The 14,794-nt window shown below is 36.2% G+C and overlaps 1 protein-coding gene across 1 annotated transcript in view; it reads right to left on the bottom strand.

Moving 5' to 3' along the window:
• SCFD1 (sec1 family domain containing 1) overlaps nucleotides 1-14,794 on the bottom strand; it is a 53,349-nt gene that overhangs the window by 27,533 nt on the left and 11,022 nt on the right. The window contains 6 exon segments of the mRNA XM_042470417.1: nucleotides 7,249-7,348; nucleotides 7,788-7,873; nucleotides 8,996-9,051; nucleotides 10,762-10,884; nucleotides 12,188-12,275; nucleotides 13,456-13,578. Of these exon segments, the coding sequence (XP_042326351.1) occupies nucleotides 7,249-7,348; nucleotides 7,788-7,873; nucleotides 8,996-9,051; nucleotides 10,762-10,884; nucleotides 12,188-12,275; nucleotides 13,456-13,578 (576 nt within the window).

Raw genomic sequence — 14,794 nt, 5'->3', positions numbered from 1 at the left:
AGCTAATACAAATAATTATTACAATGAATGTCAAACTGTAAAGCAAGGGAAATGAGATAAGGTTTCAGTTATATATGACATTCTTAAAAACAAATATTCTTAAGGACAACAATAGCACAAAAATATTATTCTAATACCACAAAATATTATTTCTGTCTGTTTCTGAGGAACAATATGGTATTTCTAAATTTTGTCTCCATCCTCTTTTGATCTGTGAATGGCTATGTAACCCAGACTAATTTTGAAGATGGAAGGCAGGTGGATGTGAACAAATAACATGGGAATGCCTGATCTGCCCTCGCCCCCCCCCCCCCCCCCCCAATACAACTTTCTGTACTTTTACAGGCTCTCAACCACATTCACTGCCTTTCTGTGATCAGAGAAATCCAGTTCTCTGCAGATCAACTTTTTTACTGGTAGCAATGGTAATGTTATTACCTAAACTGATGAAAGTGCTATAAATTTGTGGTTGAAATCCTGTTCAGTTCAGCATGGCACAATTTTCCTGGGGTGCTGAGAAGAAAACAAAAACTGATTTATGTGAAATTAATATTTATGGAATCACTGCTCTAACTATTTTCCCATTTACAATTTAACTTTCCTGCAAAACGAATAAAATGCCCCCAAAGACAGTGCATTAACTTGGTGACATATCATCCATAATTTTGCTAAGCATAATTCACTGAACGTATTCACTTTTTAAAAAAATAAATAAATAACTGAACACTTCTGGGATGTACTATTAACTCTCTTTTAAAAATTGTTCAGCAAAAGGTTTTAAATGAACCACACTCTAAAATTCTGGTTTCAGAACCCTAGTTTGTTTAAAATTTAACTATATACATTTTCCTCCAATAGTTTTTGGTACATATATGATCATTGTTGTGTCAGTGGGCTGTGTACATATAAAACTAATTTGGTTGTTAGCTAGCTATAGCACCTATGGCTCACCTGTCCCGCCTTTGGATTTGTATTTCTTATACTTAGAAAATGTTTTGAAACTTGACAAATATGACAAGTTGCAAGATGATCTATAAGGATTTTTGAGACAGAAGAGATGAGAAGTGATTTATTTTCGCAAGAGGAAAAGTTTGATAAAAAGTTTTGAGCTTGGCCTATGTCAAACAATTTTTCTGTACAAGTTGAGTATCAGCTATCCATAATTCCGAAATCCATTATTATTATTATTAATATTTTTAAATTTTACAATACAAATTATTACGCTTTCTTCATACAAATATATGCTTTAACACTTTACTTATTTTATACTATATATATCCTCAGTGCACCCCTTCCCCGGAGCCATTCCCATCCATATACTCCAACCAAAATTTTATTTCATCTTGTGAAGGTAACTTTCCATCTTCTTTTCTTAATACTTTTTCAATGAATTTTTTTCCATATCTCATCAAAATCCTTTCTTTTCCATAATCCTTTCTTTGCTTTCAATTTACATGTTAATTTATCAGGCTGAATCCAGAGAAAAGTGAGGTACTTGCCATAGGTTCCTCAAGCACTCCTAGACGGGGTCACACTTCCCCTGAAGGACGAAGTTCGCAGTTTGGGAGTACTACTAGATCCGTCTCTACGTTTGTCATCTCAAGTAGATGCAATGGCCAGAAGTGCTTGGTATCAACTTTGGTTGATACATCAACTGCGACCCTACTTCGACCGAAAGGACCTTGAAGCTGTAGTGCATGCTCTGGTAATCTCTCGTCTTGATTTCTGCAATGTGCTCTACATGGGGCTACCCTTGTATCAAGTTCAGAAGCTTCAATTAATGCAAAATGTGGCAGCCAGGTCGGTCACTGGATCCTCAAGATTTGACCACATAACACCTATTCTGAAAGATCTACACTGGCTTCCAATTAGCTTCCAGGCACAATACATGGTGTTGGTTATTACCTTTAAAGCCCTACATGGCTTGAGCCCGAGTTACTTATGGGAATACATCTCCCTATACAATCCGCCCTGCACTCTCAGAACAAATGGGAAGAAATTGTTAGAGGTACCAGCATCTAAATATGTTTCTACTTCTCAAAAAGCATTTAGTATAGCTTCCCCCAGACTATGGAATGGACTCTCAGAGGAGACCCGCCTTGTTACATCCCTTGAAATTTTCAGGAAGGCGGTTAAGACAGAGCTTTTTTGACGTGCATACACACCTAACCTTCTATGAATTACAGACTGTTTCTGTATGGAACGAGAGCATCTGACCCCATGATTGTTGATTTTATGTTTTTAACTGTGGTTTAAACTTGTGTGGTAATAATATTGTAACATTTTAATTGTATTTTTTAAAACTCTGCTGTGATCCTGCCTCGATCCAATTGGGGGGGGGGCGGGAAGATATAAATAAACAATATTATTATTATTATTACTATTAATCTCTATTTGCTAGACTTTTTTATACCAATCCTCCAGTTCCACATTTATTTTTGTTTTCCAACTTCTTGCTATAATTAATCTAGCTGCTGTAATCAAATTTGTTACAAGATTTCTTTCTTCTTTTTTCCGTTCTACATCATTATACAGTGATAACAATACTATATTTGGTTTTCTATCTATTCTTATATCCATAATATTTTCTATTTCTATTATTACTGTTTCCCATTTTTTTTACATGTTTGCATTGTCACCACATATGTATATATGTTCCTACTTCATTACATCCTCTCCAACAATATTTTGAATTATTCTTATCTATCCTATGTAATCGTACTGATGTCAAGTACCATTTCCAGATCAGTTTATAATAATTTTTCTTAACTCATACCAATAGATTTTTTCAAATGTCTTTGTTCCCAAATTTTATTCCATTCATTTTCACAAATGTACATCCTAATTCTTCTTCCCATATTTCTTTCCAAATATTTTGGTGTATTTCTTTTCTTTTAGTCTCCATTAGTATTTTATACATTTTGCTAGTTATTCCTTCCATACTTTCATTTTCCTCTAATTCTTTTTCTTTCTGAATTATTTGTTCAAATTGCGTATATTTTTTCTTTTCTATAGTCTTTTTCTTCCAATTTTTGAACCACTGTTCGATTTGCATATAATGAAACCATGACATTCCTTTAAATTTCTCTTATATTCCTATTTTCAATTCTATCCAATTTTCTATTTTATCTATCTTCCTTTCCTTTAATTCCTTACCTAATAAATTTCTTAAATTCTTTGGGAATGACTTTACCATTATTATTAGTACTATTAATGAATTTTCATTCAATAATCCTTTTTTATATATTTATTCCATATTTGTAGTATATTTTTCATAAGTGGCTTTTCAATTTCCTTAATTTCTTTCCTACTAAATTCTTTTAAGAAAATATTCCGTTTCATATGTATTTCTTCTTTTCCTGTTTCTAACCAGTCCACATCTGATGTACCTAACATACCTTCTATTACGTATCTTAATTGATTGGCCTCATAATATCCCTTTATATTAGGGAGGCCTAACCCTCCCTTTCCTTGGGATTTATACCAAAATTGCTTATTTACTTTAGTTCTTTTTCCTCCATTACAATATACATTTAATAATTGTTGCCACTTATTTAGTTCAGTTTCTGATATTTTTAATGGTATCATTCTAAATAAAAAAAATAATTTTGGTAAGATTTTCATTTTAAGTAGTGCTCTTCTCCCAAACCATGATAATTTGATTTCCTTATATTCTACCAATTTTTTTCAATTTCTTTCCGTAATCCAACCAAATTTTTCACTTCCATTTCATTTAAATCTTTCATTATATTCATTCCTAAATATTTTATATTACTTTTGATTCTTATCTCTAAATCTTTTTGTTTCGCAAACTCTAATTCTTCTTCTTTTGTATAGTTGAATAACATCATTTCTGATTTATTCCAATTAATCTGAAGTCCTGTCATCTCACTAAATAAATTCAAATGTTTTTATTTTTCCCATTTTTTCTTTTAAATCTTTAGCAGTTAATAAAGTATCATCAGCAAACAAACCAATTTTATGGTTTTTTCCCAGTCCTATTCTTTCCAGATTTTTATCCTTCCTTATAACATTTGCTAGCATTTCTATCACCATTGCAAATAATTTTGGTGAAAGCGGACATCCTTGTCTTGTACCTTTCGTTACTTTTATTTCATTTGTTATTCCATCATTTACTATTCTTTAATTGAATTATTACAATATAGTTGATCTATTAAACCCTTTATTTTTCTGCCATTCCGAACGTTTTCATAATTATTTTTAATGTTGGCAATTCCACACAGTCAAATGCTTTAAATGTATCTAATGCCAAAATCCCTGCTTTTGATTTGGCTGACCCCATTACATGTATTTTACTCAAACCTCTACCTACTAAATTAGACATTTGTCTTCCTTTCACAAATCCACATTGATCTTTCCCTATATTCCGAAATCCTAAATACTCCAAAATCCAAAATTGTCCATATGAGTGGCTGAGACAGCTGTATATCCTATACAGCAGATCTGACAGTTTGTGAACTAGTCATTTAAATGATCAAACAATTTAAAATCAGTTAATCAATCAACTATAACAGAAGAAAATTAGGAGGGAAAAGCTCTACAAGGAATAAAGGAAAAACATCATGAGAGAAGAAAAAAATTAAAATGTTTAAGTAGAGAAAAAATGTATCTCCCCACAACATAATATGAGAAAGCTGAAAGTGGAAGCAAAACTAGGGGGGAAAAAGAAGTAGATGAAGGAAATCAATTGTATTTGGTAAATAACTAATGTAGCGGAGGAGGAAAGTAGGTAAAGAACAAGAAAGAGCCAAAAACCTGGGCCAGACAGGAGGGGAAACTACAGGATGGGCCATAGGTCAGAGAGATAAAGGTCTGCTACTAGTCACGCAAGACCGCTGTCTGACCTTGGTAGCTCCTTAGTGGATGGCTTGTATATGCAATCTGATGAACACAGTACCATAACAGAAGAAGTACATAAGAGAAGAAGAGTAGGCTCTGGGATGAAGCAGACAACTGTCACCCAGTTGATGTTTCTGGACTACAACCCCCAAAATCCCTCATCACTAGCTATGCTGGCTAGGTCTAGTGAGAATTTTAGGTGAAAAACATCTAGAGGGCCACAGTTGCCCCCACTCCAGGAAATACTCTCACCATGCTATAGTTTCCCATTGTATCATTATGCCACAGAGAGAACACAAAGAGGTTTCCATCAAATTGTTTTATCAAACTTTTGAACCAAAAGAGATACTCTCCCTCAGCTGCATAACAAACAACCGCCAAGAATTCTGTATAAACGCCTATTTGTGCTCATAAATCAAGCATTACAGAAAAGAGACCAATACATGCATACTATTGTATTCAAAGATGCAAGAACAGGGTCTCTATATCACAGAAAAGAAACTTCCTTATTATGCTGGGAGAACCAGTGAAAGCAGTGATGAAGAATTGTGAAAACATGGTCAGGGGTGAGACTCTAGCATGTTCTGGTTAGAGAACTGTGAATCCACCTGCTCAAGCTGAAATTTGAAAAAAAGAGTCAACAATCTCAACAAATTAAAGTGTGTCACAGTTATATTTTGAAGACTCATGAAAATGATAAATTGAAATACTTAAAATGGTAACTTATTTAAAAACATAACTTCAAAATAAAACTTAAATCAGTTTCTGGTAAGAACTATCCATAAAATGTCACATTTTACTTTTTTCCTTTTCCATTAAAGGAACAGTTTTTACAACTGCAAGACAATCCTTTCTGCCTCTGATGTTTCTTAATATGTAACATTTACACCATCTTGTGGTGATGAACGATATTTTAATCTTAGATGAGTTATAAACTGAATAGTAATTATAGAACAGAACAAAATATTTATATGACAATATGATGTGCATATTTTATGAAAACAACTATAGCAAACAAAAAAATTTCTGTAGACTGTGACTGCTAATTGTTCACAGAAATGAACAAAAATAAATAGATATTTGAAGAAATTATGAAATGTGTTCTTATGAAAGAAAAGGCCAGTCTATATGCATATAGATTTATCACATTATAGAAGGGATAAGTAATGCAATGCCTATAATGTTTTTTAATTACAATTCCTACACTTTGATACTACTTGCCATGCTGTCCAGGGTTGACAAGATCTGTAATCCAAACTATTTGGAGGACACCAAATTGCCTTACATTAGAGCAAAGTTTCAGTTTTTGAGATTCTCTAAGCAGCAAAGGGAACTAATAAAAATAAGTAGAAAAAGCTTAAAGAGCAACAATCAAGAGCACATCCTTGGTCTTGGGTTTTCAACCTTTGATCTTTCAGATGTTTTGTATTTCAGTTCCCAAGAGGTTTTGCCAGCATGACTAATGATGGTGGATTCTAGGAGCAAGGTCCAAAACATCAGGAGTACTCAGGGTTAAAACCCCCCAGTCCTAAACAGTTGTAGGACCAGGGCAATTCCTCAGTGAAGGACCAGGAAAAGGAGAATTTTTAGATACCAGCAACATTCCACTGTTCAGCACGTGCTCCTCTTGGTTCTGATCCTAGTCTTCAGTCAGTAAGATTCAAGTGCCCAGAAAGTAAGGCTACATTTTCTGCTGTTTGGGAAAAAAACTGTTTTCATCCTATTTAACCAGTTATCTGCATATACAGTAGTCCCTTGACATTTGCGGATTTGACACTTGCAGTTTCGATCATTCGTGAGGTCAAGGCTGCCACGTGCACGCCTTCTTCTCCTCCTCTACCCTGGGCTTTTCCCCTTCAGAAGAAAAAAATGCAGGAGGTAGGGAGCAGCCGGGAAAGGTGTGTGCCGACCCCTCCCCTTTCCAGGCAATTCTCTATCCTGGAAAAGGGTGTGTGTGTGGGGGGGGGGGTCGATCCTCCACCCTAGCTCTCCATCCTGGAAAGGAGCACAGGGGGCCGATCCCCCACCTCTTTCCAGGATGGAGACCTGTCTGGGGAACCAGGCAGCTTTCCACCTGGGAAAAAGGTGAGAAGCCAGTTAAAGGGACGGCACATGTCTTGCTCCTCTTGCCTCGCCCACCCATCCCTTTAACTTGCTTCTGGAGGGGGGGGGGGAGTTATTTGCAGTTTTTCCACATTTGTGGGCATCTTGCACCCCTAACCCCAGTGAATGTGGAGGGACGGCTGTAGTGAAAACAGTTGAAATAGAGTGTACTGAACTAAACTGATGATTGTGGTCTCTTCCAACTCTGTGATTCTAGATTCTAAAAAGCCGGCAGAAGAAGAAAAAAAATACAGAACTTATTGTTATTAATAACATGTTGCTTACCAGTACATCGTGCACTAAGGCTTGGTAGGTCCAGGTGTGATGCAGAGGAGTTGCCAAATCTATGTTTCTATCAACAAGTACTAAAAGAGGTCTCTGGAAACTGTAAAAAAAAAAAAAGGTTAATACTTTCATATACACCTGTATGTTTGGGAGATTCCATTGGTCTGGACTGTATCCAATGTTGTAGAAGTGTTGTAATGAAATATGAAATATTTTAATCCAACTGTAAAGTGGATTGCTTCTCTGTGCCATCTGGATAGTAATCTCTCTCTGCATTGAAACTACAACTTTTACAGCAAAAAAAGCATATTGTTTCTAAAACAATCTGGTTAGTGTTTAAAATCCTCACATTTCAAAACATTACTAAATCTTCACTTTTCTATAAACATTTATTATTATTGCACTCTATTAGATTATAAAAAATATTAAAATAAATTGTGCTGGTGAAAAGTCAATTACATGTCACAAGTACAGAAAGCTCCAAATACATATATGGCTTTAAAAACTCTTTATGAAGAACTATAACTAAATACTGATACCTGAATTGTCCAGCTCCAAGTGTGTCGCCTGTGAAAAGGCTGTTTCTGGCATCTCTGAGGTTCTCTCGAAGCTTCTTATCTAGTTTCTGGAAGATTTAGCACAATTTTCTGTTACTTGAAAAATGAGCAAAACAAGTGGTTGTTATTTACTATGAAGATACATTCTTGGATAGCTGGAAGAGCAATCCATGTACTTGTGGGATGTTTCATGTGCCAATTGACAAGACACAAGACTAAATTCTTTCAGTTACAACTGTTAACTCCTTTCGCTTCTGCTTGACAGAAATCTCCCTCAGCTAATTTGAGTTTCCATGTACTTCAGCGGTGTCTTCCATCTTGAATTATTTTCAACATGGTGGCCCAAAGAAACATAATTATTTTCCACTGTTGTATTGCCCTGAGTTCCTGGATCTGCTTAATATGGTAACTCAGGGGAGATACAGATGGATGGCTCCATGCCATCCATTTTTGCCTCTCGTCGCTTGGCACGGCACCGACGCACTCCCTAAAAAGGAGCCGCCTAATGTGGCTTCTTTTGAGAGGCGTCACAAGCGCTGCGATACAAGGCCACTACGCTTCTTTTGGTTAGAGCCATTTGCGTGCGCGGACACCCATGCGTCACAATGCTGCGCCCCTCTGAGTTACTCTCACTCAACAATTTGAAAATTATCCTCAGTATCATTTTGCTGTTTGTTTCAGAGACATACTGGGAAGTGGTCATCTGAATGAGATTATTTGTATTATTTCCCATCCCACAATTTGCTGGGTAGCAGTCAATGGCACAAAATTTTAACAGTACTCCTTCAGTGGTTTGTTTTCTTTACTTTTCCAAAGACAAAACTGCTTTGTTTTCATCTCATTCTCCCTCAAATTTATTTTTCTCAGGGCTCTATCCATTATATTTCTAAGGCTGCATCTACACTGCAGAAATAATCCAGTCTGACACCGCTTTAACTGCCCTGGGTGCGTGCTTACAGCATGAAGTACTAAAATGCTTCTGATTTGTTTTTCTGAAAACAGAGAAGGAAACTTAAACTCTAGATTCCTGCTCCAGTTTGTTGAAAGAAACAAAATGAGAAGAAAACCATGCCCATCCTTAGGCAACATAATATAAACCACCAGGGAGCAAAATTCTGACACAATGTTTTAATAAACTGATATTTTCTGTACATCAATAATTATTTCAGCTTAGATATCCCACAACTCACCACAGCCACCATTTCTGCTGCTGTTCCTCTTGAACATCTGATAATTGGAATAGCCCCTATTTTTAAAAAATTAAAAATGTAGTTGCATAATCTACTGCACATTGTTTTAAAGTGAATGAATTTTATACTGTTTATATTCCTCTTAAATTTTATTAAAGAAATATGAGTTACCATAGTTATATTTAAACAAAGTTTTATAAAATCTTTTTTAAATTTTCAGAAATTTAATTTATTTAAAGATTGTAGACCGCAAATGTGGCATCACAGAGGCATCCCTAGACATCTCCCAAATAGCTTGATATATAACTTACTTTTCTCTTTGGATAATTTAAAACTGGTACTAGGTTACTACACATCTGCAGGAAACATATGTCACAGACAGACATTTTTTAAAGCTAGATCTTAAATGTTAAAGTTTGCACATCTTATTAAACCCATGATATATGCTCAGACTTAATTTAGAAATTCTCTACTAAATAATTTTTGTTCAGAATTATTTTAAATTATCAGTGCGAAATGGTGAACCAGATACTGTGGCTTGATGCTTTTCATGAACCTGAATACTGTCGCTAGTCCTTTTTTCTTTTTTTTAATTTTTAGTCCTAGCTACAGGAGACCCACTAAATCAATGGCATTTACCTATTTGTTGGCATACTATTCAACAACTCATTGAATGGGTCAATTCTACTTGGGACGAATTAACAGGATTCTAGCCATTATTATTTTTTTCCCACTGGTACTGATTGGAATTGTAGAAATATTAAAAGGTGCATGACAGCACAAGCATGTTTCAAACATTCCAAATTATTTTACATCTTCAAATAGATGCAAAAGAATGAAAAGTTCAGTTGAAATAATTTAATAATAAAAAGTTAATGTCTATAAACGTTTGTAATTCATGCACACTGTTAAATGTTTTAACAGACAATAATGAAACTTTTTCTTCTGTTCTGACAGAACTTATGGGAAAATTCTATCAATTTTAGTGAAATAACTCCTTTTGGTATAAATATGATCCAGCACAGGTACGATATTTTCCAATTTCTTAGCCATTACTCTATCATCAATCTTCTCTTCTTTTCTTTTATAATGCCTCTTTTTTCAGTGTTATCCATGCTATAATGGTATACTAGTCTCAGTACAGTGGTGCCTCGGGTTACGAATTTAATTCGTTCCGCGGCCGCTTTCGTAACCCGAAAAGCCTTCGTAAGCCGAATTGCCATAGGCGCTAATGGGGAAAAGCCGCGTTTCGTGCGAAAAAGCCGAAAAAAGCACCAAAAAATTTTTTCGTAACCCGAGTAAACATTCGTAACCCGGAACAATTATTTCCTATGGGATTTTTTCGTATCCCGAAAATTTCGTAACCTGGGTATTTTGTATCCCGAGGTACCACTGTATTAATTCTTACATGAGGAACATCTAACTAAAGTTTGATACCAGGGCTTCAAGCTGGTTTGCATACTCTGGGAAAAGGTTACCACTGACTTGATGTTCTCAGAGAGAGGGCATAAAGGAAGACAACAAATTAAATGGGGTTGTGGAGGTTAGTCTTGTACGTCCTGATTCTGAAACTGGGACAAGGTGGCATATGGATTGCTACTCTGCTTCATGCAGAGAATGGTGAAAGTCAGGCAAAGGAGGGCAGACGAAGAAGTGTCATATCAACACTGGGCTTGTGTAAGGGAAAAGATGTCTGACTTATCCTACTGTCCCATTTTGAAGTTATGCAAGAATTAATGCTGAAGTACATGTGCTGATTTCCTTACCAAATGAAATTTTTAAAAGTCTTCATACTCACCGAGCGTAACAAAAAAAACAGAAAAGACTGTCAACAATTGTGTCCATGATGGTCTCCATTTCTGTGTCTGTTATATCTGGTCTGTTAATGGCTATAATTTTTAAAAGGGAAGAAGAAATTTTTCATGTTACCATAAAGGAACAGACCGACAGTTTCGTTGGCTTCAAGCTGGCTTGGGGGCGTGGCGTTTACGCACACCACGCCCCCAAGTTGCCCGGAATTCGTACCAGTGATTACACACCGCGTGGCTTCCGGGTGACTTGAGGCTGTGGCATTTAGATGCCATATGCTCCAGAGCCGGAGAAAAGCCGGCTCCAGAGGTAAAAGCAAAGGCTTTTCTCCGCCCCAAATAAGAACTGATTTTTTCTGCTCCTATTTGAGGTGGAAGCTGGCTAGACTGCGGCCAAGCAACTGTTTGCCACAGCCCCAATCCAGCCTTAATTGCAGTGGCTCCAATCTGCCCCATTGGACTGTCTGTTTCACCCCAAGTGCTATTAACTGCAAGTAAACTATTCTAGATAAACAGTTGGCAGCACAAATAGACAAAAGTAACTACTTGAAATATTCCACATACAGTACATTCTTGTCCTGATGCTAAAGATATATTTAATATCCTGATTCTATGAACTTACTTTCGCTAGACAGAAGTAAAAACTGTCTAATAAAAAAAGCAATAATAAATAATCTATCAGTGAGTGGTTGAGGGAGGTTTGAAGATAGACATAGTGGCCGGAATCCTATTGAGCGGTTACTAATGCCCAACTATTATGGTTATACAATCTATGTATAACTTGTAGAGTATGCAATGTTAGCCGGCCCAACCTTCCCAATCCCCAATTTTGTATGTACAAAATAACACACAACATTATGTTGTTTCATAATATTGGGATGGGGGAGCTGTGGCTCTCTTGAAATTTTTAGATTGCAAATCCCACAATCTCTAACCATTAGCTAATAGCAGCTATAAGCCAATCCGCAACATCTGAAGAGTCGTTGCCTATCTCTGTATCGTAAGTGTCCTGATAGATTAGGATGGGTTTAAAAAACTGGTGTGACAAGAGGGGACTCCCTGGGAGTAAAGGGCCACGCACAGGGCGCCAAGGGCTCCAGGGAAAGGCCCTAAGTCACCACAAGTGGTTTGAGTGTTGGACTACAACTCTGGAGACCAGGGTTCGATTCCTAGTCAGCCATGAAATACACTGGGTGACCCTGGGCAAATGATAATACTCTCAAGTCTCAAGGGAAGGCAATGGAAAACTCCTCTGAACAAATCTTGCCAAGAAAACCCTATGATAGGGTCACCATGAAGCAGAAACGATTTGAAGGCATACAACAACAACAAAACAATGACTTAAAATACTAAGTATTAATAAATGTTTTTAAATCCCACTTACCGCGATATGAAACAAGCTCCTTATTTTGATTGCACAATACAAACATATCATCTTCCAGAGTGATGAAATTGAGATACTGGTCAAAAACCTATACACCAAGACAAAGGGATCATTAATAGTAATCACATGGAACCTTGGCTGATTTAGAAGGCAACTGTGATTTAACTTTTTTGAGTAATGATAAGGAATAGCATTTACAGAAAGAATTTTTACTTCAGTAGGAGCACCTGTTTTTTCTCCCTTATCTTCTGCAAGTTACTTAACCCTCCATCACAAAAAGTGCTGGTGAGGGTTGGGGCCCCCCCTCCAGAAGTAAATGGAAAGAAATAGGCTAAAATGGGTAAATGATCTCACATTGGTATTGGCACTTTCTGGTAAAGCAAAGCCAATATGGGATACAACACGCTTATATATAGTGTATGTGTGTGTGTATGGAACCTTGACTGATTTAGACATTATTATAACATGATAGATAATTAATTATGAAGCAAAGTTATTTCAATTAATTTCCTAACTGGCAGCAGAATATCTTTATTTATAAAAACATCCAAAAGAAAAAAATGCCCATATGAAACTAAATAGGAAACAAGAGGATTAAAATACCTCCTGACCATGATGCTACAGTAAGTAAAGCCACATGGGTAATTTTAATTATTCTATACTGTAATCATTTTATGTAATCTTTCCATAACTTATTTTGCTATATACTTCACAGATACAACATACACACTTATAAAAAGTATTTAAGCATATATAAAAGGCAAATCAAATGTAATTCTGTAAATCCAGGAACGACATAGTGGATAAATGAAAGGATTTCGAAAGACAGAAGGATATTGCTGTAATGAATAATTTATAAATAATTCCATGGTTCAGAAGCCTGCCTGGGAACAGAGGTCAGATCACTTAGCATCTTTCTCCGATTATAGGCTACAACATGCATTGATCTCATTAAAATTACAGTCCATGGATACAATGGTATTTATGGCAGAATAAATAAGCCTGTTTATGAGGTTCACAATAAATTAAAATTTTTGAGTTGTTAATTCAGATCCTGGGTATTATGTGTACATGCCTTTGCAAGTGAAGATATTTTGGAATACATTTTTGGACTAGTTTCAAAGTCTTGCCAAATGTGCATATTATCTTAACATGAACACATTAGGTCTTTTTTGTGTTATGCAATATTTGCCATTCACTAACCTAATGAATTCATTAAGGATAAAAGAAATATTTGTAACAACAAAACTGGCATAAACATGTTGTACCTTTGCAACTTGTGTTACTGCACTGGCACCCAAAGCAGCATTTGCAATATCTTCCAGTTTACTTCTTGAAATGGCAGAAATAAAATTTAAATAGTAAGATTCATAAAGTTGATTTCTAAGGTCCTGAAAAAAATGTTACAAGAGAGAAATTTTTAGCTTCCAAAACAACTGTAACATGAGAGCATTGAATACAAAGTAATCTTCCTAAAACTAAATATCTTGACTGCTGCCTCTGCACCAGTAATACGCAACACACATATGATACTGGTGCATCCTAAGATTGTTTTACATTGAGCCTTATGCTCAGTTTTGGCACAAGAGACTGTCAAAGTGGCCAGCCTCTTCCAGTACTAAGAAATTAAAGCAATAAGAAATTGAGGGAAACCACCAGAAATGGAGCTTTGAGAGATCCCAAATGAAGTATCTGTACTTCCAGGAGCATCCTCTATGAGATTCCCTAAGATTGACCCAACATACCGTATATACTCGACTGTAAGTCAACCTCATGCATAAATCAAGGGCAAGATTTAGGGTCAAAATTATGGATTTTTCTATGACCCATGGATAAGTCAAGGGTAAAACTAGGGACATATAGCAAAGGATCTAAAGGATGAAGCAAAACAAAACAATGTCAAAAAGTTACAAAATTCCAGCAGATATAACTTTGTGCTTACTCTTAAGGCTGGATGGATGAGAGAATAGAGGGGGCCAGTGCTTCCAAGACAGATTATACTCCTGCTTTTCATCAGGGGATGGTTCCTTCTTTTAAATATGAGTTAAGATACAGTATAATTACATTGACCCATAGATAAGTCGACTTGGGGTTTTGGGGTCAATTTTTTGACCAAAATTTCTAGATAGATAGATAGATATCTTGATGCCAACCACAGATGCTGGCGAAACGTCAGGAAGAAACTCTTCTATAACATGGCCACATAGCCCGAAAAACCCACAAAAAACTATGGATGCCGGCCCTGAAAGCCTTCGACTTCACATTGACCCAACAATTTCTTTGGCACAAAGAGCATTCAACATGCTGCCTCATGCCAATGGAAGGCACTATGTATAAGAGGAAAATGGGAACTCACAGTGTGTACCTTAAACTAAGATGTGAGACACCTCAAACCACAGACAGATGTACTTAGATAATGTTAATATATAAATGGATCTTGTAGCACCTTTGATGTTAAGGGGCTCAGCTGATGGACCAGAATAACATGGGCTGAACCCTGGTGCTCATTTGGGTGAATGTGGGGAAGGGTGAGTGTTTACACATCTGTCTCTCCATTGACTTGAGACATGCTACCAGTGCACACTCCTTACTTTACCTTGCTGCGCT

This window comes from Sceloporus undulatus, chromosome 1 (assembly GCF_019175285.1).
Source record: "Sceloporus undulatus isolate JIND9_A2432 ecotype Alabama chromosome 1, SceUnd_v1.1, whole genome shotgun sequence".
NCBI lineage: Eukaryota > Metazoa > Chordata > Lepidosauria > Squamata > Phrynosomatidae > Sceloporus > Sceloporus undulatus.
Note: the sequence above shows the minus strand (reverse complement) of the source record. Positions and strands in the feature narration are given on the sequence as shown.